The 26309-nt window shown below is 42.6% G+C and overlaps 1 protein-coding gene across 6 annotated transcripts in view; it reads right to left on the reverse strand.

Annotated features, from left to right (window-relative positions):
• lrp2a (low density lipoprotein receptor-related protein 2a) overlaps positions 1-26309 on the reverse strand; it is a 298347-nt gene that overhangs the window by 92792 nt on the left and 179246 nt on the right. For 4 of the 6 annotated variants that reach the window (XM_080199227.1, XM_080199223.1, XM_080199222.1 and 1 more), the window contains 12 exons: positions 24024-24944; positions 23356-23521; positions 18102-18260; positions 14964-15253; positions 13337-13540; positions 11437-11463; positions 10498-10527; positions 10146-10388; positions 4731-4856; positions 3212-3331; positions 2573-2704; positions 566-767 (listed from right to left, as the gene is read on the reverse strand). In XM_080199227.1, the coding sequence (XP_080055353.1) occupies positions 566-767; positions 2573-2704; positions 3212-3331; positions 4731-4856; positions 10146-10388; positions 10498-10527; positions 11437-11463; positions 13337-13540; positions 14964-15253; positions 18102-18260; positions 23356-23521; positions 24024-24944 (2620 nt within the window). The remainder of the gene's footprint in view (positions 1-565; positions 768-2572; positions 2705-3211; positions 3332-4730; positions 4857-10145; positions 10389-10497; positions 10528-11436; positions 11464-13336; positions 13541-14963; positions 15254-18101; positions 18261-23355; positions 23522-24023; positions 24945-26309) is intronic. The other 2 variants (XM_080199226.1, XM_080199224.1) reach the window with 1 other exon arrangement.

Below are 26309 nucleotides of genomic sequence, written 5' to 3' on the forward strand. Positions count from 1 at the left end.
AATGCATCTACTGGGGCAGCAATCTTTTATGAGCTTTCCGGAAACACTGAATACCTTTTGTGTCCACGCTATTTCTGAGAAATCGAAATGTCACAGTGGAAATGTAGAACAATTACAAATTCAAAACAAAAGGCCAGAGAAAGGAAATACAGGGCTTAATCTTATCCCCCTAATCTTGGCACTAATCCCCTCTTTTGGCACACAAAGTTTCTTTAACTGTAGAAACACTTGAGGAAGTGGGATTAGGAAGTTCATATTACCGTAAATCACTCCAACAAAATCCATGAAGTTTCTTATATGGCAGACTTTACCTGTGATCTACCAGTGAGTAATCAAGCAATCTGATAAGGACAAATACAACAAAAGTGAAAAGCCACTGATCTTATAGTCTTAAATAAGCTTTGTGCCACAATTAATAAACTTTGCTAAAAAAAGTTAACATCAATTGGAGGGATTTTTACATTATTGCAACTATTTCTTCTCTTCCATTATATTTTGCAATTCTGTGATTCCCCCAAAGCCTCCTCAGAAAAAAATGAACAGAATATCTTTGTTAGCAACAAACCTGAATGAACTCCGAACACAGAGACCATTGTCACATGTGAATTCTGTCGCAGTGCAGGATCTCCGAGTGCAATTCTGGTGTTCATCTAAAGCATCAGAACAGTCAGAATCTCCATCACAAATCCATGTCCGAGGGATGCACCTTCTCAGTGGAGGCCGGCTGTTTACACATGTAAATTCCAATGCTGTGCAGCTATGGTTTGCTGAAATCAAACACATTGAGGAAAATAAGACGTTAATTCATCAGCAAGCCTAACATTGTACTGCAGGAGTTTCCGGTACACAACACTGACTGTGGAGCAAAAGCAAAAAAATGCTGGAAAGTCTCAGCAGGTCTGACAGCATCAGTGGGGAGAGAACAGAGCTAACATTCTAAGTCTGGATGACTCTTCGTCAGAGCTCTCTTCACAGATGCCATCAGATCTGCTGAAATTTTCTAGCATTTTCTGTTTTTCTTTCAGATTCCAGCATCTGCAGTAATTTGCTTTAAACTGAGCTGTGGAAATGGATTAGTCTGTGCTAGATTGTGGCATGTCCTGCAATCTATTTAATGAGACTGGAAGCAGGCTCACCCAGGCTTATTTGCATGGAATCTCACCAGTCAGCTCATCAGTTCCAGTGAGCAGCTAGTTGAAGTTTATTTATTAGTCACAAGTAGGCTTACATTAACACTGCAATGAAATCACTGTGAAATCCCCTAGTCGCCACACTCTGGTGCCTGGACAGAATGTGCAGACTCCGCACAGACTGTGACCCACACCAGGAATCAAATCTGGGTCCCTGGCGCTGTGAGGCAGCAATGTTAACCACTGGTGTTTGTAGAAAAGTTTTGGGGAAATGGGAAGCCAATTGGGAGAAGGGATGAGTGACGGCTGGCTGGTTTTAGGTGGAGCTGGGAACAGCACTTCTGTCCCTCCTGACTTCACAAAAAATGCAAGTCAGAAATGTTGAAACTGAGCTTTCAGATGGCAGTCTCCAATATTATTTTTAAAGACAGCTAGTTTGGCTGTGAAGCATCTATAAAAACACTAAGCTGCAATTAAATTTTGAAAAGGGGCCTGAAATAGGTGTAAGTTCACCTACTTGCATATTGGAAAGGGCAGAATGCTTGCAGGTCTGTGGAGGGATCTTAAATAATATGGCTCACTCACAGGAGAAAATACTATGCAGACGGCCTGTAGATTAGCCTCTTGGATACCCGCTTGATGCATGTAAAATGAATAAGACATGATCTAATTATTAGTCAGTGAGGCTTCACAAGTAACTAAAATTGAAACTGTGCATCAAGTTAGTAAGTTATTTTATATTATTCTTCTGCCACTAGCTGGTGCCTTTTGCAGCAAATAGTAACTGAAAGATTGCCGCCCCATTAGGATTGAGATTTGAATAAGGTGTCACTCAAATGCCACCAGTTTTCACAAAGCAAATAAACATAGCAACAGCATCCCAGTAATAGCATCATCATGTGAGTGTGTGTGGACATCCCCTGTAATTGCATCATGAAGTTAATGATGTGAGCATGCAGAACAGGGAAATGGACAACTTTTTCTGCATTCACAGATGTGAATCCAGGATGATATGTTGTCTCCCTGACGTCAGGGTCAAAGAAGTCACTGAGGAACTGCAAAATATTGAGATGGGGGGATGAACAGGCAGAGGTCGTAGTCCATATTTGCATCGATGACATAGGACACAAGAAGGATGAGGCCTAAGGGCAGAGCTTAGGGAGCTATGAGATAGATTGACAAAACAAGACCATGAGGATAATTATGTCCTGGTTACTCCTGGTACCTTGTGTTGGTGAATACAGATATAGGAAGATTGAGCCAATAAATTTGTGACGTGGAAGATAGTGCAAGAGAGGGAGCTTCAAATTTCTGGGTCATTGAGAGGTCTTCTGGGGGAGTTGGGAACAAATATACTCTCAGGGGGTTTTGCGAGTACTGCTGGGGAGGATTTAAACAAGCTTGGCAGGAAGATGCGAACTTAAGAATACATTGACACCTACCACAGTTATGTCTTTGATCTTCGTCACTCATGTCCCCGCAATCATTGTCGCCATCACAGACCCAGGCTGAGGGGATACATCTGCCAGTATCACATTTGAATTGTTGACTTGAACAAGTGCGTTCTGTGAGAACTAGAAAGATAATATAGCAGGTAAGGCATGAAAATGCAAAAGTACATAGGGCAGGATTTACTGCGCAATCTGCCATGGGTTTCATGGCAGTGGGAGGCAGCCCATTGTTGGCTAGCATGGGGATCTCCTGGTCCTATCATTGTTAACAGGTTTTCCTGTTGAATGCACCCCTTGCTGCCTTGAAACCTACAGCAAGAGTCCACCATCATCAGGACTAGAACACCCTGCTGGTGTGAATGGCTAGAAAGCTCCAGCAAAAGTCTTTGAAGTTACAATAAACTGAACACTAAAGTTCAATTGTACATTTTCTAAGTCAGTTCATTAAGGAAAAAGTTGTTGAATTCCTCTCCTTACCAATGGGGGTATTTGTTGAAAAAGCCTAGCTATATACGCACTCTTCAACTGTTCTTTGCGGACATTCCGTATAAAAGTTAGCAAGCAAAAAAATGAGGTGTAAAGTCAAGTCGTGTCAGTTAGTCAGCAGTGTTTAATATGCATCATACTTACCACAAGTAGATGGTTCATCAGAGCCATCAGCACAATCCACTCCACTGTCGCAGTACCAGTGTTGTGGGATACAGCGCCCAGATGAACAGCGGAACTCATTCCCTGCACATGTTCCAGTGGCTAAAATTAAATCAAAAAGTTCAAATTTACACCAACAAACCAAAATCACCATAAGTGGCGGTCACATGTGGTGAGGGAGAGAATTTTACTTAATTATTCCTTATTTTGTTAGTGAAGAAATCATGAGCGGTTCCAAAAATTGCCGTGTTGCTGGCAAAAGAAGATATGGACTGACTTGCATATTGGTAACTTATGATGAGAAATTGGAAGACAGGTCATTGCATTGGGTGAAATCTATTTATTTGCCAATTGAAAATGCAGTATCGTAGAACAATAGAATCCTGCAGTGCAGGAGGAGGCCATTCGGCCCATTGAATCTGCAACGAGTAGTCTCAGTTGTGTAAAAATGTGTTAGAGAACAGGAATAATTAAAGGTGTTTTTTTCAACTTACTATCCTTTCACTGGGAGCAGTTATTTGTAATGATAGCTGAATAGGAGATAGCATTTCCAAGAATGCAGATTGGCATCATCATAGTATTTTACTTAATAGCAGGAAGCATTTGTGCCTATTTGTATCAGTGTGCGCTCTCTGAAAAATTGTTTGTTTAATTTCAATCGCTTGCTCCATACCCAATTTTCCCCCAAAACATTTGCCAATTGCATTCAATAAATTATCATGGATTCTGCTACAAGTTCTAGCTGGATATTTCATGTCTTAAAATCATTGGCATAAAAATAGCTTTCCAAATTTACCATTTGCTCGTTTGATGATCTGAACTTTGCCCTCTTTATGACACACCATATTGTAGTTTTTTTTACTTGTCTATTTTATCAAAATGCTTCATGATTTTCTCTTCAATCCCAATATACGCCTGATTGTGCAAAATTTGTCAATGCAATGCCCTTTGTTTAGCATGATACATTCTCTGTCTGTATGATGATACCTTGCATGTTGAAGGAAACAAACTCGGCTTCATACAAACATCTAGTAATCCATTGAAACTTGGGGGTAAGGATTGGATTGAATTGAAGCAGAAACCACTTGCACGCTCCATGTACTGTGTTAACATTTGAGCTTTAAGCAATGCACACTATTCCATATTAAAGATTGCATTAAGTCCTGTATTATATTCCTTATCCAATTGCAATTTATGCATTGAAAATAAAATTAAATTGATGATGCTGAAGTGCTAAGTAGACATAAGGTCCTTCTGGTGTATATGAAAGTCAACAGCATTTGAAAAAAAATGCCTTTAATCAAACCACTAGTAATCACGCTTCAGCATGGTAATAATTAGATGTCACATTCAGTTTATGATTTTAATGAATAAAGCTTTTATACAAGTTAACAAACATGGTAGTGTATTAAAGGTTCATACATAGGTTATGAGTCAACAATCCGAGCAGAAATTATTCCATGTATCACTATGTTATCTGTAGGTTATACAGAATACATACCACAGTGAGTGGCGCTCTCGTCACTCATATCACCACAATCATTATCTCCATCACAAAGGTAAGTGCGAGGAATACAGATGTTGGTTGTTTGACATTTTGCATAGCCAGGCTGGCAGGTCCGATCAGCTATAGGCAAGTATAGGAAAAAGGTAGTTTAGCAAAACAATTTTTTTTAGGAAAGTGATATGCACGATGTTGTAATCCATGTTACTGTATCTAACAAATCTGTGCCAAAACTGATCAATTTTGTCTTTGGTTTACCCTGTGAATTTATGCGAAATAGCAACTAAACTTTTAAAATGGAAATGGTGACTTTGCAAAACCTCAACATAAAGTTTATTTATTAGTATCACAAGTAGGCTTACATTAACACTGCAATGAAGTTCCTGTGAAAATCTCCCAGTTGCCACATTCCCATTGCACCTGTTTGGGTACACTGAGGGAGAATTTAGCATGGCCAACACATCTAATCAGCACATTTTTCAGACTGTGGGTTGAAACCAGAACACCCAGAGGAAACCTACACAGACAACATGCAGATTCTGCACATGCAGTGACCCAAGCTGGGAATGGAACCCTGGTCTCTGGCACTGTAAGGCAGCAGTGCTAACCACTGTGCTACCATGCCACACAGAGCAGCAGAGGGTAAAATTTGCTGACTCCATTTCTGTTATGGATTGGAAAATTGGGTGTCACGTAAATTTCTTTTTGTACAAACAGTATTATATACAGAGATGTATGGATTAACCTAATAAATGTTCTGTTACATCAAATCAGATATAAATATAAAAGGTTGGCATTGAAGTGCAAAGCATATAGAAAATTAATTGCAAATCATGGACAATTAAGAGTGTTTCAGCGAGAAGACAGCATCCTAAAACTCATTCTGAATTGTTGGTTTGACAAGAGGATCATGGGCAGCTTCAATTTAGTTAAAGCATCAATTGAATTGAAGAGGCAGAAGGTTTCTTTGTTAGAGAAGAACCTATCCAAACTCACAAAGAGTACAATCTTTACCAAGTTTGACACCAAAAATTGATTGTGGCAGTTACGATTGGATCAGGAGTCAAATCTCCTAACCACCTGTAGAATAACCTATGACCATTATTGGGGCGGCATGGTAGCATAGTAGTTAACACTGCTGCTTCACAGCGTGAGGGACCCGGGTTCAATTCCTGACATGGGAGTTTGGAGTTTGCGTGTTCTCCATGTGTCTGGTGGATTTCCTTCAGGTGCTCCAGTTTCCTCCCATATTCTGAAAGACATGCTGGTTAGGTGCATGGATCCGAACAGGTGCTGGACTGAGGCGACTAGGGGAATTTCACAGTAACTTCATCGCAGTTTTAATGTAAGCCTTACTTGTGAATAATAAAGAAACTTCACTGTTTCAACAGTTTGTCATTTGGCATCACATCCACATAAGAAATTTCCCAAAGGATGTTGACCAATATAATAGATGGCATTGAAGACATCATATGTTACATGGGTGCATTCTGATCCATGGCTCAAAGGACGAATATGCGACAGAAGAGAGGTATTAATAGTGTAAAGATGCTGGCTTAACAATCAATAAGAAATGTAAGTTTTCCAAACCCAAAATCAAATTCCTATGCCATATGGGTGGCATTGTAGGACAATGGTTACACTGTTGCCTCACAGCATCAGGGACCTGAGTTCAATTCCAGCCTCGGGTCACTGTCTGTGTGGAATTTGCACATTGCCCCTGTGTTTGTGTGGATTTCTTCCGGGTGCTCCGGTTTCTTCCCCCAGGCCTGGGTGAGGTTGTTGTCAGTGCAGACATGATGGGCCAAATGGCCTTTTTCTGCAGTATAGGGATTCTATGATTATCTATGATGCAGACAGCAGAAATCACAACAGACTTACAGACGACAAGAAGAAAGAATTCCTGCTACTCAGGAATATCAACAAACCAGAAAGGTTTATGGGGATGGTGAACCAACTGGAAAAATTCCTACTTCATTTAGCTCAAGTTAATGTAACTCTAAGACAACTTTTGCAACGAGATCAGGCTGAGTGCGGAATTAAGTGCAACAGCAATCATTTGAACAAACAGAAACAATGCTGACATCTGCAGAGATCCTAGATCACTACAATCCCAAACATCCAACTACTGTAGCGGCAATTAGATAGGATGAGTGTTATTCCAGGTCCAGAGTAATGAGATGATAAGACCTGTCTATTATGCATCACGGTCCTTAACCAAAACAAAAGAGCATTACACATTATAGGAAAAGAAGCTCCCGCAGTGACCTGGGCATGTGAAAAGTTTTCTGATAATATCCGGAGTCTAAAGGGCAAAGGTAAAACTTATCACAAACTGCTGGTAACTTAGTTGAACACCAAGGATATCACAAAGAATCCAGTGATTCAGGTTGACACTCCCGTTATATGATTTTACAATGCAGTATGTGCAGAGAAATATCAGACCACAGTCAATGCTCTGTCAGGGATACTCCTTAACTACCCAGAACAAAAAGATAAAACTTACACTGACAATGTTGAGGCCTTTGCAGATCAAACCACCCAATACTTGCTAGCAACATAGCACAGATTGAAGAGTTGAGAGGCTCAAAAACAAGATGAAGCATGCATATAGATTCGTACAAGCTGGCCAAATGGATGGATTCGTACACACTGCCCGAATGGATTGATTCGTACACACTGCCCGAATGGATTGATTCGTACACACTGCCCGAATGGATTGATTCGTACACACTGCCCGAATGGATGGATTCGTACACACTGCCCGAATGGATGGATTCGTACACACTGCCCGAATGGATGGATTCGTACACACTGCCCGAATGGATGGATTCGTACGCACTGCCCGAATGGATTGATTCGTACGCACTACCCGAATGGATGGATTCGTACGCACTGCCCGAATGGATGGATTCGTACGCACTGCCCGAATGGATGGATTCGTACGCACTGCCCGAATGGATGGATTCGTACGCACTGCCCGAATGGATGGATTCGTACGCACTGCCCGAATGGATGGATTCGTACGCACTGCCCAAATGAATGGATTCGTACACACTGCCCGAATGGATGGATTCGTACACACTGCCGGGATTGGTTGGATTCATATAGACTGCCCAAATGGATGGATTCATACATACTGGCCAATTGGATGGCCACAGTATATTGTCAGTAACCCCACCCTGAGGAATCATCACTGCATTAGCATCATAGAAGACCTCTTGGTCTGTGATGAGTGATTGGCATCACGCCTGCAAGCCCTCCAGAAGATTCACCAAGGCATCAGTGTCGGGCAAAGGTACAACAGTCTGCATGGTTGGTTGGCTATTTCATGGTCTATCAAAGACATGGGGCAGGATTTTCCCATCCCACCCGCCATGGGATTTGCCGCAGTGAGGACAGGCCTATGCAAATGTTTGTTGACCTCAGGTGGAATATTCCGGTCTTGGGGCAAGTGGAGTTGGAAAATTCCACCCTTAGTCTACAAGTGCATCACCTGCGCCATCTACAGGCAGGAGCAGGAAGAATCACTTCTGCCCTCCACCTGTTTCGTGACTCTCCCATGTTGACTTCAGACTACCCCTCCATCCTCCAAAACCCTCCCCAACCTGACCTGACTAATCCCGACCATCAGATCCCACCTTAACGTCCCAACCCTGCCTTGACAATCTCCACCATTAGAGCGACCCTGATCCTCAACAGCCCACTAACTGGATCTGGCTAGCTGCAGCCACTTCACTCTCCACCCCCACTAACCTGGCTATTTCCCACCATCTGACTCCCTCCTGACTCTCTGACTCCCTCCAACTCAACCTGATTACCCTCAAACTGACAATTGCTTGGATACAACTAACACTTGATCTACACACTCACCCATTCTACCCACCTCACCCACCTATGCCCTACTAGCCACCACCCTACCGACTTACTTCAAACACCTACCAACTCACCCATTAACTCAAACATTCACTGATGCACTCAGTCAGTAACACACAGGCCCAAACCCTGCAGTCTATGTGAAGTAGCATGGCAGCACAATGATTAGTACTGCTGCCTCACAGGCACCAGGGGCCTGGGTTCAATTCCGGCTTCAGGTCACTGTCTGTGTGGAGTTTGTACATTCTCCCCATGTCTGTGTGGGTTTCCTCCTGGTGCTCCAGTTTCCTCCCACAGTCCAAAGATGTGCAGGTTTGGTTGTTTGGCCATGCTAAATTGATCCTAGTATCAGGGGGATTAGCAGGGTGAATGTATGGGGTTACGTGAATAAGGCCTGGGTGGGATTGTGGTCGGTGCAGACTTGATGGACCGAATGGTACAATTGGGATTCTGTGACTCACTGGATTGTTGGAAGGTCCAATGCAATGACGCCAAGGAATTGCATTGGACCTTCTTGCATTGCATTGAATTGCTTGGAAAGTTTGAGCTCTGTTGGGCAGTTTCCTTGCTCCCAGGATCCTCCGAAAAAGTATTCAATTCTGAGTTCGACTCAGCAACTTCAAATAGTTCTGATGTACTTACCTGGATAATTACCCAAGAAATGACAGAATATCCTGAGTAACTATCCAACTGACACCTGTGGCATCTCTATGACCCATTGAATAATAAGTCTGACCCCACAACCTCTTGACAGCCCAACTCCTCTGACTGACCCTAAATCCCTCCTGCCTCTGGTCCCAACTTCCCCCAAACCTGATCTCTCAAGCCCCCACCCACAAGATTTCCCTACCGATCCCCCTACTTCCACAGACCCATTTTGACTAACCCCACTTCCAACAACCATTGGAAATCTGACTCCCGTTCACCCCAACTAATTTGACGAGCCCAACCACCTGACTCCTCTCAACCAGACACGACTAGCCCTCAGCCTGACAAACCCTCCCCGACCCAACTATATTCCCTTCTCCCCTCACCCACCTGCCACCCTACCGAACTGCTACCCACCTGCCCCCTACCCACTTACACACCGGCACTCTCACCCATTCATTTACTCACACACTCAGATGACTGGGGATCTTTAAACACTTCCTCGAATGCAAAAGCTCGTACAGTCAAAAGGGAGCATTGTTTCTGTGCAGATTGTCTTTGCTGCTGTCTGTGAGGATTCCCACACTGATGGAGTTGTGCAGAATCCAAAGTCAGAGCTTTTTCAACAGATGCAGCTAAAGTGGATAGTTTTCCATCTGATATGAGTTGGACATGGGGGTTCCAACTTTGATTAGAAATTTTAAAACTTCCTGCAATGTGTGAATACATCACTTTTTTTAACAATTAATCCTTACTTCTGAGACGCAGCGTCCTTTTGAGAGAGTCAAATAAATAAGATGTGAACATTTTAATGCCCTCTGCTGTATCAATGACCAGCTGAACACCTTGTTTCTTCCTAGAAAAGCTGAACGAATTCATTGTACTTACGGCAGTTCCTCTCATCTGAAGTTCCATTGTCGTGGCAATCGCTCACCCCATTGCAGACAAAGCTATTGCTAATGCATCTTCCATTATTACAGGAGAATTCTGAGTTGGGATCACAAGTTGGGAACAAGCAGCCAGCCTCATCACTGTTATCTCCACAGTCATTGTAATGGTCACAGCGATACCTATATGGTGTGCACCGGCCATTTCCACAAGTGAAAGCAGTAGGTGGACAGGTGTGAAAAGCTAGGAAAAGAGCAGAGGTACCAAAAGCAAACCATATTATACAAGCATGCTTTTTAAATGATGCTGGCACAGTGCTCTTTTACACAAGAGAAAAATCTTGTTGAATTACCTTCCAAAAATATGAACGCTTCCAAATAGGCTGCATGTAAAATAAAATACAGTGATTTGTTTTTTGGTTTAATAATTCCCTCAGTTTTGCATTTGATAAAACAGGCTGATATTTACTGGCTTAGAATCTGGATGGTTAAGAACCACAATTGAAATTTGGGGCTAGATTCCCTCCTCCTCCTTCCCTGGACAAACAGCAATCACATCACAGGATCAATGACAATGTTTCTGGTGGTATTGACCAGGGTATGCCAAGAAGTCCCTCCTATTCTTAAAAACATTCCAGGATCTGATACATCCACTGGAACAGGGTGAATAGGAATCAGCTGGTCCCCTGAATTAATGGTCAGTCATGAGAGGGTATAGTTTTAGGGTAAAGGGGATTTGAGAGAAAAAAAATCATTCAGAGGGTGATGAGAATCTGGAATGAACTGCTTGGGAAGGTACTGGAGGCCAGAGACTTTACAAACTTTAAAATGTATTTGGATGAGTGCTTGAAATATCATAACATTCAAGGATATGGAACAAATGCAGGAAAATGGGATTTGCTGGAAAATGGGATTAGCACGACTTCAGTGGTAGTTATTTTTGGTGCAAACTCGATGGGCCGAAGGGCCTTTTCTGCACCATACGACTCTGACTCAAAAAGAAAATATTTCCAACAAAGCAGCACTTGCTTAGAACTAGACTGCAGTATCAGTCTCGATTGTATGCTCAATCCCTGGAAAGAAATTCAAACCCACAATCTGACATCAAAGTGCTACTAATTGAACTAAGATGGCCCTGTGAGAAACTTAACTTGATATTAGTTTAACATGTATTTCCAATAGACGTCATTATACATTTTTAAATAAAACTTCATCTCTACAGTTTTATTCATAATCAGCAAACAAATTAAATACATTAACATATGTTTGTTAGTAAACCAAGTAACAAATACCTCTATGTGTATTATTTCCTATGTGGACTGCATGAAAGAAAGCAAAAATATTTATTTCAATGCCATAGCTCTTTGTTACACATTACTTACATTTTTTTTCAGCTTTTGCTTTATGCTTATCACTTGATTTACCAGGCCCCATTTTAGCAGAGGGGCAAATAGTCTGCAGGTCTGTTAAGAGTTCTTTTATATTTGTTACTCCACATCTCAGATCATTGCAGGAAAGGGAGGTGCATGAGTTTCAAAAATTGGTTCCTTTGTTCTAACAGCAGAATTGTAGCCTCCAGACTCGATTTAGCTGCAAATTGCACTGATGCCTAATAGTGTTAGATGTCCTATAGGAAGCTGGCTCATATCACAGTTTGTAACAAATGCGGTGAAACTTCGAGCTATTTCTTAACAGGTTGGCTTGCGGGATTGTTTGAGATATTTTAAAGCTGCACAGTCTTAACAGGTTCATGTAATAAAATTGATCAACTAAAAGCAAAACATTTCATGCAATGCCATTTTTTGCCATCATATAGGTGTTAAGTAACTTTTAAAATTAGAGCATGACAATTATGGCAGAAGTTCATTGACTTGTACTGCAGAGTGACGACTTACATTTCTCACACAGTGGCTGGAACTCTACAGTTCTCCAAAGACAGGATGGAAGGTGAGTGGGTTGTAAAATTGGATACCATAAAAACAGCACTGTTTACAGTGCCTACCTGTCACTCCCCATCCCCAGAGCAAGTTCACCAGTGGCAGAAGAAGCTTCAAATAGCCATCTTACTCTTGGGCCAATTGAGGCCATTAAGTAGCAAATTAGTAGCACATAATGAGATTTTACCCATGACAGATGGATGTGGGGGGTGGGGGGGAGGTGGGGGGTTTGGCAATGCGGACCGACTTGCTCACCAGGTGAAATCTGGCAAACAAGTTGCCAGGCAGGGGTAGAAGGATTGCTTTTCAGGTGAGCGTGCCTACTGGAGGTCACCCAATGGCACTTACACCAGTGTACCACCCCCACTCCCTTCCACTACCGGGCCTGACATCTCAACTTCCTATCCTGCTCACCAGGGCCTGCTTATCCCCCATGTTAATGATATGCCAATTATTGTTATCGTTAAGGATGTGCAGGGGGATGGTATTGATGAATCAATATAGAATTATAGAATCCTACATTGCAAAATGAGGCCATTCGGCCCATCGAGTCTACACCGACAACAATCGGACCCAGGCCCTATCCCCATAATCCCACGCATTTACCCCAGCTAGTCCCCCTGACACTAAGGGGCAATTTAGTATGGCTAATCCACTTAACCCACACATCTCTGGAGTGCCCATCCACCTATCCCGCAAATATTGTGAGCGCATATAAAGCACTGCGGACGCTGGGTGTTGGTCAGGATGGAGGTAGACTTACGTAATGTTGGCTTCTGGTTACCTACTTCACCATCTGGTGATTTACCCACACTTACCTTCATCCATGTTCCATCGCAGCTTACGCCCCCCTGGGATTGCTTCAATCCCAGCATGTCCATCACTTCCAATGGAACTTGCCGCTGTATTTACATCAGGGACGCTAACTCTGCACCCAGCAAAAAATTCAGCCTAATGAATTTCCATGGTGGCAGAGGGGAAAATGGAACATAACTTAACAATAACTACAAGTGTTTGTAAGAATGGTATAACACACCCATGTTGTGGGAGGACCATCCAGCTAATGTCATATTACTGTTATCATTTATGAACTATCATCATCCATTTGCTGCTTATCACCTTTGAAGAAAGAATTTTATTCAAGTCCCATTTCAATCATGTATCACCATATAACTAACCCTTTTAATATCAGGTCAATTGCACATCATGACATTGATGCTATGATAGATTGTGAAGCTAGGAATAAGGAACTTACCACATACTCTCTCTGTTTCATCACTCTGATCTCCACAATCATTGTCAGTGTCACATTTCCACCTCTCTGGGATACAATGGCCATTCAGACAAGTAAAATAGCCTGTGCCACACGTGGTATAATCAGATGAAACACAATCTTGATTGTTATTAACCAGGCGCCAGTTTCCGTGAGCAGGGCACTGGCATTCCGCACCATGCGGTCCTAAGGTATAATTTTGCAATACAAAAGTAATTTGCGGCAGAGTATTTGAAACTCATAATTAGCAAACATGCAACAAACAAATCTATTCGTACAGGACCTTACATGCCAAATGGAAGTATATTGCAAATGAGATTAGTTACTATGGGCGGAATTCTCCGCCTGCGCTGGTTTAAAAGCCGGAAATTCCCACCCGACTGTCGATGGAGTTTCACACAGTCTGCAACCGACCCTCCAAAATTCCAATGACTGACAGAATGGGAGAATTCTGGCCGATATGTCTCTCTCGCCTACAATCTTTTAAGTGTATAACACTCTAAATATAGCTGGGCTACGTAACTTGATGCATGTTCAAGAGAAGTGACAAGTTGAATGTTCAGGATTTTAGTACATTTACAGCCAAAGACAAAGCTATGTGGACTTCCTTTGATGTTTCCCACTAATTATGGGTGGCACAGTGGCACAATGGTTAGTACTGCTGCCTCACAACCCCACCAGGGGCCTAGGTTCGATTCCTGGCTTGAGTCACTCTCTGTGTGGAGTTTGCATGTTCTCCCCATGTCTGCATGGGTTTCCTCCAGCTGCTCAGGTTTCTTCCCATAGCCTGAAGATATGTAGGTTAGGTTGATTGGCCATGCTAAATTGACCCTAGTTTCAGGGGGATTAGCAAGGTAAATATGTGGGGTTACAGGAAGATGGTGGGATTATTGTCGGTGCAGGCTCAATGGGCCGAATGGCCTCCTTCTGTACTGTTACAGAAGTTACAGTTATTACAAATCTTGCTCTGCTGCACTTACAGCTGCATAGCCACTGGAAAGGAAAATCTCAGTCAATTCCCCAGGGTTACAGAGTGGGGGCCAGGGAAAAGTTTTATTGATATCAATGAAGACGTCTGTACAGACTAAGTATATCTTAGTTCACAGCATGACAAACCATAGCAAACAAGGTTTCCCCCAGCATATCCAATCAAAATCTTTGAAGTAATAAAGGTACTTAGTGGGATACAGAAGAATTATTTCCTCTAGTGCGGGAATCCATAAATTTAAAAATTAAAGCCAGTCTATTTTGGAGTCAAATATGGAAGCATGTTTGCACACAACGGGGGACAGTGGAAAATTTGAACATTTTTTCCCAAATTTCTGTAGCAATTGAAACTATAAACACCATGATCAATAGATTTTTGTTAGGGAAGGTAAGGATATGGAACAAAGGCAGGTAATTGGAGCTGATGTTCCAATCAGCCAAATCTAATGGAACAGTCCAACAAGCTCGCAGGGCTGAATGGTGAATGGCCTGTCTCTGTATCTGTCTCCTGTTCTTATTTGCGGAGGTGATATTCTTAAGAAGCCTGACTACACATTGAGCAATTCATGTTCCTTCAATTTTACCCAATTATTCAAATGTTTGAGGTGGGAGTAGTCAGTACCTGGAGTACATATATGACTGCAGCCTCCATTAAACTGATCGCATGGATTACTGCATTTTTGCTGCTTCTCCTCAGACATAAGGTGGATATCCATTGGGCGATGCGATAGGTTTTGTATCATCACAGTCTGCTCTGACCCATCATGCTTATTGACCCGATAGATGCTCCTAGTGTTCCAGTCTGTCCAGTAGAGATACTCATCATAGAGGGTCAGTGCAAACGGGTAAATTGCAGTGCTAACAATCACCTCACGGTTTGTACCTGTAAGGCTACAGCGTTCAATCTTCCGGCTGAAACAGAATATCATTGAATGTTGCAGAAAATATTGATTACTGGAAACTAACATTTTCAAATCATTCTCATACCAGTGATACACTCTGGATCACTTACAAGCATTAAATCCACAAAAATAATTAGAAACAAATTTACTAAATATACAACCACTTAAAGTTCAAAACCATGGAGCACAGGAATAAGATCATCAATGAATAGACCTTTTTTAAATGATTTTTCTGACTATCTTTATTTTGTATTTCAAAATACTACCATAAAATTACCTAGCCAGTTTTGGCCAGCACAACTTAGAATTATAGAGTCATGAGGTTTACAGCATGGAAACAGGCCCTTTGGCCCAACTTGCCCATGCCGCCCTTTTTCTTTAAACCCCTAAGCTAATCCCAATTGCCCACATTTGGCCCATATCTGTCTATAACCATCGTACCTATTTAACTATCTAAATGCTTTTTAAAAGACAAAATTGTATCTGCCTCTATACTACCTCTGGCAGCTTGTTCCAGATAGTCATCACCCTCTGTGTGAAAAAATTGCCCCTCTGAACACTTTTGTGTCCACCTCCCCCCAACCCCCAGATCTGTCCCCTCTCACCTTAAACCTATGCCCTCAAGTTTTAGACTTCCCTACCTTCGGGAAAAGATACTATCTAGCTGATCTATGCCCCTCATTATTTTAGACCTCTATAAGATCACCCCTCAGCCTCCTATGCTCCAGAGAAAAAAGTCCCAGTCTGTCCAGACTCTCCTTACAACTCAATCCACCAAATCCTGGTAGCATCCTAGTAAATCTTTTCTGCATTCTTTCTATTTTAATAAGATCCTTTCTATAATAGGATGACCAGAATTGCACACAGTGTTCCAACTGTGGCCTTACCAATGTCCTGTACAACTTCAACAAGACATTCCAACTCCTGTATTCAATGTTCTGACTGATGAAACCAAGCATGCCAAATGCCTTCTTCACCACCTGTCCACCCGTGACTCCACTTTCAAGGAGCTATGAACATATACCCCTAGACCTCTTTGTTCCGTAACTCTCCCCAGTGCCCTACCATTAACTGAGTAAGTCATGCCTTGGTTCAATCTACCAAAATGCATCACCTCACATTTGTCTAAATTAAACTCCACCTGCCATTCGTCAGCCCACTAGCCTAATTGATCAAAATCCTGTTGCAACTGGAGATAACTTTCTTCACTGTCCACTACACCACCAATCTTAGTGAGAGCTGCAAACTTACTAACCATGCCTCCTACATTCTCATCCAAATAATTAAAAACTTAAGCAATTACTGTCTTCTTTTGCAATCATTCTGTTACTTAGGATATCCAGAAGGATGTATCCTTAACTGCTTCTCATTTTCAACTACATTGTATACTTTGGTAACTTTATCACTAGACTTAAGATTAGCTTGTTTGCTGATAACACTCACCAAAATTGCACTGTTTTGATCCCTCCACTGCCTTTGCAATATCAAGCTAATTATCCAACATCCACGAGTCAATTTCCAGCAGATTTGGGATAGGAATTGTATAAAATGCACTCATGGAGCAGGAGGTTTCAGATAGTGAGTTTCGCCTCCCACCACCCAAAGAATTAGTAGGGAACACATCCCAACCAATACAGATTGCCTCTCTAACATTCATTGCAGTAAGGAGCATTATTTGACTGGTTCGCTTGGGAGGAAATCCTGCTTCCAAGGATGACTGGCTGGTCTGACTGGCAAGCATACTATAGTCCCAACAGCAATAGCAGGAGTGGCTAGGACTGGGACTGCAAGCAGCCTCCGGATTCAAAATCCAGAACAAGGTGAGTGTGGGTGGTCTCACAGTGGTGTAGGGAGGTGACGCGGGAGAAGGTGGGGAGAGAGGGGGGTCTTGATGGAGAAGCCAGGGAGGAGAGAGCAGCCATAGGTGACGGGGTGGGGGGGAATGCTCAATGTGGAAAGGAGGCCATTAGAGGAGATACTTCCCCTTCCTTCCCACCTGAGGTTGAATTTCTGGGCTTCCATTTTGCTCCTGAATCCTTCCCACCAGCACCAACATTGAGGCTAAATTGCTCACTAAAGGGCCTCAAATGGGGCAAGAGCACACTGGCCAACCCAGGCCTTGCCCATCTCACTGTAAAACTGTGGACCGATAGGGACAGACAAGGGAGGGAAAACCATCCAGGAAATGTTAGTGGCACCTCCTGCTTGCAAAGCGTCTATAGTAGTCATGATGTGGGTATGCCGGCGTTGGACTGGCGTAAACACAGTAAAAAGTCTGACAACACCAGGTTTTAGTCCAACCTATTTATTTGATAATATACTCACAAGCTTTCGGGGTTAGCCCCTTCGTCAGGTGAATGGAGAGTTCTGAGCTCAAAGCTTGTGAGTATATTATCAAATAAATAGGTTGGACTAAAACCTGGTGTTGTCAGACTTTTTACTGTGCAAAGCATCTGCCAGGGGACAGTAAAATTTCAGGTCCTACATATTTTAACTCTTGGGCCTCACTTTCATTTTGCCAGTCAGCTGTTCATCTGAATGTTTCAGTTGGCCTGGAGGGGTGTGTGTGTGTGTGTGAGGCTATCAGTTTCCACTAAAGGAAGATTTGCTAGAAAGAAGGTCAGTCACAAGGGATGTGCTTTGGGAGGCCCACTTTGAAGGGAAGGGTGAGGAGGGAATCTGGGTCATGGAATATCCCACTAACCATTCTTCCTCTCCAAGTAAGAGTGGGACAGATCATTATCTTAAAATATGAATAATTTGTAAATAAGAACAAAAAAACCTGAAGTTACAATTAAATAAAATGTTAATTCTTCCACGAGTCCATAAATGGCAGGAAAACATGGTTGTAAACCTACAGAGAACCATCAGCCCAGTAGAGGTTCTGATCTTCATAGTCCATTGTCAGTCCATTTGGCCACACTAAATTGGTGCTTATAATAGATGTACGAAAACTTCCTCCTAGTGTTGCTCGTTCTATTTTAGGATTGGTTCCCCAATCAGTCCAATACATATACCTATTAGGAGAAACATATCATTAACCAAGGCAATTATGAATAATAGTATAATGAGTTTACTGCTATCTTAATACAACATAAAAGATATAAGAAGGGAATTTTCTGGGCCAAACCTGGAATGCAGCATGAATCAATAAATTGGGTTGGTTGGAGTTCAGAGATGAAAATTAATTTGCTCATTTAGATCAATGGAGGAAAATCAGGCAATTTCCTGACATAATGCATTCTGATTATGTGATATTCACTTCATTTTTATCTTCTATTTAATTTTCTCACTCATTACCTGAGCGTGGAGATGTACTTTGTTGTCATTCATCAGCTACTGATTATATTTGTTGTCATTTGCTAATCCTTATTCTCTCCCCTTTTCGAGGTTCTACTGAATGTCTCAGACATTGCGGTTCATGTCTAAGTGTTCTCACACTTCCAAGCCCCAGCACAGAAACCAGCTACCATGTGGTAGAGAGGCAGTGCTCGACAGACTGGAGGGACTGATTGTGGACAAGTCCCCAGGACCGGATGGAATGCATCCAAGGGTTCTGAAAGAAATGGCGGAGGTGATAGTGGATGCCTTGGTGATTATTTTCCAAACATTGCTGGATTCCGGGGAAGTGCCGGAAGATTGGCAAACGGCTAATGTTACGTCCTTGTTTAAGAAGGGTGGCAGGCAAAAGGCAGGGAATTATAGGCAGGTTAGTTTAACGTCTGTTGTAGGTAAAATGCTAGAATCCGTGATCAAGGAGAAAATAGCGAGGCATCTTGAGGAGAATTTTTTGATAGAGCAGACGCAGCACGGTTTCATTAAGGGGAAGTCGTGTCTGACGAATTTATTGGAGTTCTATGATGATGTGTCTAGGGCGGTGGATAGAGGAGAGCCAGTGGATGTGGTGTTTCTTGATTTTCAGAAGGCGTTTGATAAGGTGCCACACAAGAGGTTATTACAGAAGGTTAGAGGGCATGGAGTTGGGGGTAGGGTGTTAGCGTGGATAGGGGATTGGCTGTCAAATAGGAGGCAGAGAGTGGGGGTCAGTGGGTGCTATTTGGATTGGCGGTTGGTGACTAGTGGAGTGCCCCAGGGGTCGGTGCTGGGGCCTCAGCTATTTACCATTTATATAGATGATCTGGAGGAGGGAACCGAGTGTATGGTGTCGAAGTTTGCTGATGACACCAAGATTGGTGGAACGGCAAATTGTGCGGAGGGCGTGGAAAGTCTGCAGAAGGATCTAGATAGGCTGGGCAAATGGGCCAGGAAATGGCAAATGGAATTTAATGTTGGCAAGTGTGAAGTTGTCCACTTTGGTAGGAATAATGGTAGGAAGGACTATTACTTATGTGGCGAAAAACTGCAGCAGACGACGGTGCAGAGGGACCTTGGGGTCCTTGGGCATGAGTCGCAAAAACCCAGCCTGCAGGTGCAGCAGGTGATCAGGAAGGCTAATGGGATGCTGGCCTTCATAGTGAGGGGGATTGAATATAAATGTAGGGAGGTCTTGCTGCAACTGTACAGGGCACTGGTGAGGCCACAGCTGGAGTACTGTGTGCAGTTTTGGTCGCCGCACTTACGCAAGGATATTTTGGCCTTGGAGGGAGTGCAGAGGAGGTTTACTAGGCTGATACCGGAGTTGAGGGGGTTGAGCTATGAGGAGAGGCTGAATAAGCTAGGCTTGTACTCGTTAGAGTTTAGAAGAATGAGGGGAGATCTCATTGAGACATATAAGATGATGAATGGGATGGTTGGATAGAGGTGGAGAGGCTCTTCCTGCTCAGAAAGGACAGTAGGACTAGAGGGCACAGCCTCAAGATAAAGGGGGGTGCGGTTTAGAACGGAGTTGAGGAGGAACTTCTTCACTCAAAGGGTGGTGAATCTCTGGAATTCTCTGCCCGTTGAAGTGGTGGAGGCTGCCTCGCTAAATATATTTAAGATGCGGGTTCATAGGTTTTTGATAGGCGAGGAGATTAAGGGTTATGGAGAGAGGGCGGGAAAGTGGAACTGAGCCACGACAGATCAGCCATGATCTTATTGAATGGCAGGGCAGGCTCAAAGGGCTAGATGGCCTACTCCCGCTCCTATTTCTTATGTTCTTATGGTACAGACAGTGAGTTAGAGAGGCCTTTTTTGGCCACTAAGCACACCTGAACAGGAACAGATTCAAGTGGACAGACTTGTTCAGGAAATAGTTCATTGTTGAGCAAACTTGAGCATAAACTAATGATCTTGCAATGTGAATTAATGTGTCATCCAATGGTGGTCTTTAATGACAACACAACAACAACAAACGGCTCTGATAAAGAGTCATCCAGATTTGCAACATTGGCTCTATTTTCTCATAAGAACATAAGAAATAGGAGCAGGAGTAGGCCATCCAGCCCTTCGAGCCTGCCCTGCCATTCAATAAGATCATGGCTGATCTGTCGTGGCTCAGTTCCACATTCCCGCCCTCTCCCCATAACCCTTAATCCCCTCTCTTATCAAAAACCCATCAACCCGCGTCTTAAAAATATTTAGCGAGGTAGCCTCCACCACTTCAACGGGCAGAGAATTCCAGAGATTCACCACCCTTTGAGTGAAGAAGTTCCTCCTCAACTCCGTTCTAAACTGCCCCCCCTTTATCTTGAGGCTGTGCCCCCTAGTCCTATTATCCTTTCTGAGCGGGAAGAGTCTCTCCACCTCTATCCTATCCATCCCATTCACCGTCTTATACGTCTCAATGAGATCTCCCCTCATTCTTCTAAGCTCTAATGAGTACAAGCCTAGTTTATTCAGCCTCTCCTCATAGCTCAATCCCCTCAACTCCGGCATCAGCCTAGTAAACCTCCTCTGCACTCCCTCCAAGGCCAAAATATCCTTGCGTAAGTACGGCGCCCAACACAGTACTCCAGCTGTGGCCTCACCAATGCTCTATACAGCCGCAGCAAGACCTCCCTACTTTTATATTCAATCCCCCTCGCTATGAAGGCCAGCATCCCATTCGCCTTCCTGATCACCTGCTGCACCTGCAACCTGGGTTTTTGCGACTCATGCACAAGGACTCCAAGGTCCCTCAGATGCTATCAGATCTGCTGAGATTCTTCAGCATTTTCTGTTTTTGTTTCAGATTTCAGCATTTGCAGTAATTTGCTTTTACCCTCATCTTTATTTAAATTATTTAAGGATGGGAAGCCCAGGATATATGGTCAATCAGCTGATGCATTCTTCAGTAGGTTGTTGCTGGACAGCTCTGTGGGTAACTGTTGGGAGTCCTCCGACTTCCTCATTATCCTTTATGTCAAGAGTGTCCTTTCCCTCCTCAGTTTGAGGGTCATCATCCATTGATGCCACCATAGGTTGTCTCTGCCAGATAGCAAATCTATTCTGTGTATAACAAATCATTATCACCCCGGTCCCTGGGTCAACTGTATTACAGCATTATCCTTGTACAAGCTTGAATGACCAGGCTTGTCCAGTCAGTGGAATAATTTGATAACTTCAATGTTGGGTTTGATTGAAACTCCATTTGACCCATGTTTGTAGCATTGGTCAATAAGAGGTTCTCAAGAGGAATTATGAGCCAAGAATGAACGTAATATTCTTTGTTCCCAAAGAATCTCATCTTTAGTGATAGGGTAAAGAGTGGGGGCTAGGGGATTGCTGTAATTTGCATTAAGTATGGTTTATGATCACAGGCCATTTGTACATTAAAGGACTGGATGTTTTTGATTTTCATGGAAAAAAACGGTCGTCTGCAACAGGCTACAGATATAGACAATTTTAGACTGCTCTTGGGGAAGTTGTAATCTGTGCAGTTCCAAAGTCTATCCCTGTTGTTTGTAGATGCCAGTTGCTTGCACAAGCAAACATGGCATCAGTCACCTACTTAGTGCAGAATGTTACTGATATCTCAGTATCATATCTGGCCATTTGAAAGGGGCTCGAGTGAAAGAAATCCAAGGCTGCAGTGACCTTGACTGCGCCGAGCAATAATGTGCGAAGTGTGAGAGTTGGTTGTCAATCTTAATGCAGTCCTGGAACAGGTTCTTTTGAACATGTGTAGCCTACTTACACACTACTTCATCAGAGAACTGTAGGCATATCATCCTTAATCTATAAACTGGACGTAATTGTTTCAAATTTTCACCAACTGCTCAGGCAAGAAAGCCGGTGTACAGTTCACCAGCAACATTATGAATCCTGAGTTGGAGCACTCTTATATAGAGACCCCCCCCATCTCCCCAACCCTGACACACACACGGTAGATGTGTCCACTACCCTCTGCACTACCCCTTGGACATGGGAACTCCTCCCATGGAAGTCCCCAGAGGGCCCCCCGGTACTGCTCCGTAAGCACTGATCCCTGATACTGCTGGGCTGTTGTCCCATCATGTCCCCCCACACTCCCCTCACCCCATATATTGATCTCAGTAGGTTCTTTTTGCCTGATTCCCATTTTGAAAAGCCTGTTGTAAATCTTGCTGACGCCATGTCCCAAAGTGGGTCAATGATACAACCCGGAAGCCCTTTAATTACATTATAATTTATTTAAATGAGGTTATCTCCTTTTCTGGTCACTGGTGGGGTGGCGAGGAAAATCTGAGATTTCGCCAGCAAGTTACTCATGTTTTGACTCTGCTGGGGTTTTGCACCCATGCCGCTGATGTTTGCAGACACAAAATCTCGACCACTGTGTTTTGAGGATGATGATTCCTGCAAGCAAATCTTCTATTTCCTCAACATGTGCTACAGCTCAGTTTTTTTCTGACCTCCAACGCTCCTCTTCTGTCCTTCTTAAGAATGTTTTTAAGGCAGAACTTGATAGATTCTTGATAAGCAAGGGGTGAAAGGTAGGGTATGTTGGAATGTGGAGTTGAGTTTAGATTCAGATTAGTGAAGATTTCATCGAATGACAGAGCAGCCTCAAGGGACCAAGTGGTTTACTCCTGCTCCTAATTAGTATGTTCCCACAAAATACATTTGCACTTGGCTGCTGGATAAAAGCCATTAGAATTTACTTGAAACTAATTTCAGTAAACGTCAGAAGTTAAATGAAACAAAGATAGCTTGTGATAGGAACGGAATAATGAATCATTTGGTTTTAGTATACCGTTTGACCAAGCTTACCCTTTGCAAGGATCCAGTACAATAGCTCTTGGCCTAGGAACGTTCGCAATAATTGAGCGATCACTGCCGTCCACTTTTATTGAGCTGATTGTTTGATTCAAATAATCACTATAATAAATCCTCTTGTTAATCCAGTCATAGGCAATTCCATCAGGAGCACCCAAGCCTTGGAACAAATATTTGTATGTATTACTTAATAGTTTAACATATATAGTCACTGACGTATAAAAATAAAATGTAAGCTTTGGTTGTCTAGGAACCAGCACTATTCCGAGTCATGAATTCTTAGAATCTAGTAATTCCAGTAGAGTCATGAATTCTTAGAATCTAGTAATTCCAGTAACTAAGCAAAATGATTCAATATTGTATTGATGCAGATGTTCTTCCCTATATTCCAGGATAAAATCCAATAGATCAGCAATTCTGGCTTCAAAATTCATATAATGAACACCAGGAAAATAATTCCAGCATGTGGGGCCTAGACAGCTGAAGAAGGCACAGTCACTAATAGTGGGGCTGGGGGAGAATGGATACAAAGAAGCCAAGGCCATGGAGTGGAGATTACAGGAACTTTTATTGGCCAGCAGGTTTCCCAGTACTTGTACTCAGTCTTAGTGTGACCTATCCAATCGTTATATTACTTACTGGAAAATAATTATTGTACTTACCTGTTGCCACTTGTGAAGGAGGAGCAGAGATGTCATCAAGGCTGATGTAGCTGATTGTGCTGCGTCCTTGGCCAAAGCTTTGTGTGAAATAAATTCTGTTGTTACTGCTGTCATAGTCAAGTGCCACTGCCGTCCACCATACATTTATTGCTGGGAAGGGTAGCGTGTGGTCGGCAGTATCCAGGTGAAGACTACGAATGGAGCCTTCTGTTGCATATATTAAATAATCATTAGTGATAATGGTACACTGTTTGCCATTAGAATCCAATCTGCCATGGGCACATCCGCATTTTGGCACCTGCAAACTGGGCAATGCAAAACAAAATTGGGAACATTCTCCATTAAACTCCCAGCATGGGTTATGGTTAACTTGCTGGGATGAAGTTGGTTGAATCTTTTTATCAAACATTACTACATCCCTTAACAAGTCCAAGTTGTCTCGGATGACAGAAGGTTGATCCGTGTTTCCAGGTTCTTTACTGGCACGCAAAATCTTTTTCATGTTTCTGTCTACCCAAATCATACTGTTTTCAAAGATAGTGATTCCAAATGGGGTTGGATAGCGGCTGCCATAACGGATTATCTGATGTTCTTTGCCATCAGGTGAGACCCTAGCAATTAGGTCGAGGGAGTCATCAATCCAGTAGATGTAATTATTTGTGTGGTCAACAGTTAAACCTCGTGGCATGACAATCCCATCATCCACCAAGACAGTTCTGTTGGAACCATCAAGGAAAGCACGTTCAATTTTGGGATTCTGCCCATAGTCAGCCCAGAAGATAAATCGGATCTTCGGATTTACAACAATGTGCCTCGGCCGATCCACGGTCATTTTGATGAGAACTCGACGAAAAGTGGTATTCAAACGGAGAATTTCAATATAAGTCTCAGATACGAATGCATTTGTGAAATAAAGATTGCCTGTTCACATGAAAATAAAGAAACACATTTCATTGTTTCAAAGGATAAACATCAGATTTCATAGTATAACCAAATAATTAGTGTTGAACTGCAGACTTGTACACAGTACAGGACCAGTTTTGAATCCACTGCATATATGGTCAGGGTGGTGCAAATCCAAGTCCACATACAAGTTAAAATCACACAGGTATATCATTCATCCCTGATTATTTCAGTTAATTTATTTAATATGCAGAAGTTTATTTTTCATTGCTTTGTGAAACGTAGCTGAGGCTACATTCGGATGATTGGCGTCCAGCTGAAGAAGTTACTTACAATGAAGAAACACCTGAAAAGTAACAGCTACATCAGAATATTACAAAACAACAATTTCTGATCAGGTGAGTACAATGCAGAGTCATAAAACTCTAGGTTGCAGATAACTAATTAGAGTCATAGAGATTTACAGCATGAAACAGGTCCTTCAGCTCAACTTGTCCACGCCGTGCAGTTTTTACCATTAAGCTAAATCCCAATTGCCCGCATTTGGCCCATATCCCTCTATACCAATCTTACTGTCTAAATTTTTTTAAAAGGCAAAACTATACCCACCTCCACTACTACCGCTGGCAACTCATTCCAGAAAGTCACCACTCTTTGTGTAAAAGAATTGATCTTCTGGACCCTTTTGTATCTCTCCCCTCTCACCTATGCCCTCCAGTTTTAGATTCCCCTACTATTGAGAAAAGATGTTGACTATCTACCTTATCTATGCCCCTCATTATCTTATAGACCTCTATAAGATCACCCCTAAGTCTTCTACATTCTTGGGAAAAAAGTCCCAGTCTATCCAGCGTCCCCTTATAACTCAAACCAGCAAGTCCCAGTAACATCCTAGCAAATCTTTTCTGCACTCTTTCTAGTTTAATAATATTTTTTCTATAATAGGATGACCAGAACTGTGCACAGTATTCCAAGTGTGGCCTTACTAATGTCTTGTACAACTTCAACAAGACATTCTGTATTCAATGTTTTGACCAATGAAACCAAGCATGCCAAATGCCTTCTTCACCACCCTGTTCACCTGTGATTCCACTTTCAAGGAACTATGAACCTGTGTCCCAAGATCTCTTTGTTCTATAACTCTCCTCAATGCCCCACCATTAACTAAGTAAGTTCCACCCTGGTTCAATCTACCAAAATGCATCACTTTGCATTTATCTAAATTTAACTCCATCTGCCACTCATCACCCCACTGGCCCAATTGACCAAGATCCCGTTGCAATCCTAGACAACCTTTTTTCACTGTCCACTATGCGATCAATCTTGGTGTCATCTGCAAACTTTTTCTTCATAATAGAAGCTTTTGGTCTCACGGCAAAAATT

Source organism: Carcharhinus amblyrhynchos, chromosome 11, assembly GCF_965287045.1.
Source record: "Carcharhinus amblyrhynchos chromosome 11, sCarAmb.v2.hapA, whole genome shotgun sequence".
In the NCBI taxonomy this organism is placed as follows: Eukaryota; Metazoa; Chordata; class Chondrichthyes; order Carcharhiniformes; family Carcharhinidae; genus Carcharhinus; species Carcharhinus amblyrhynchos.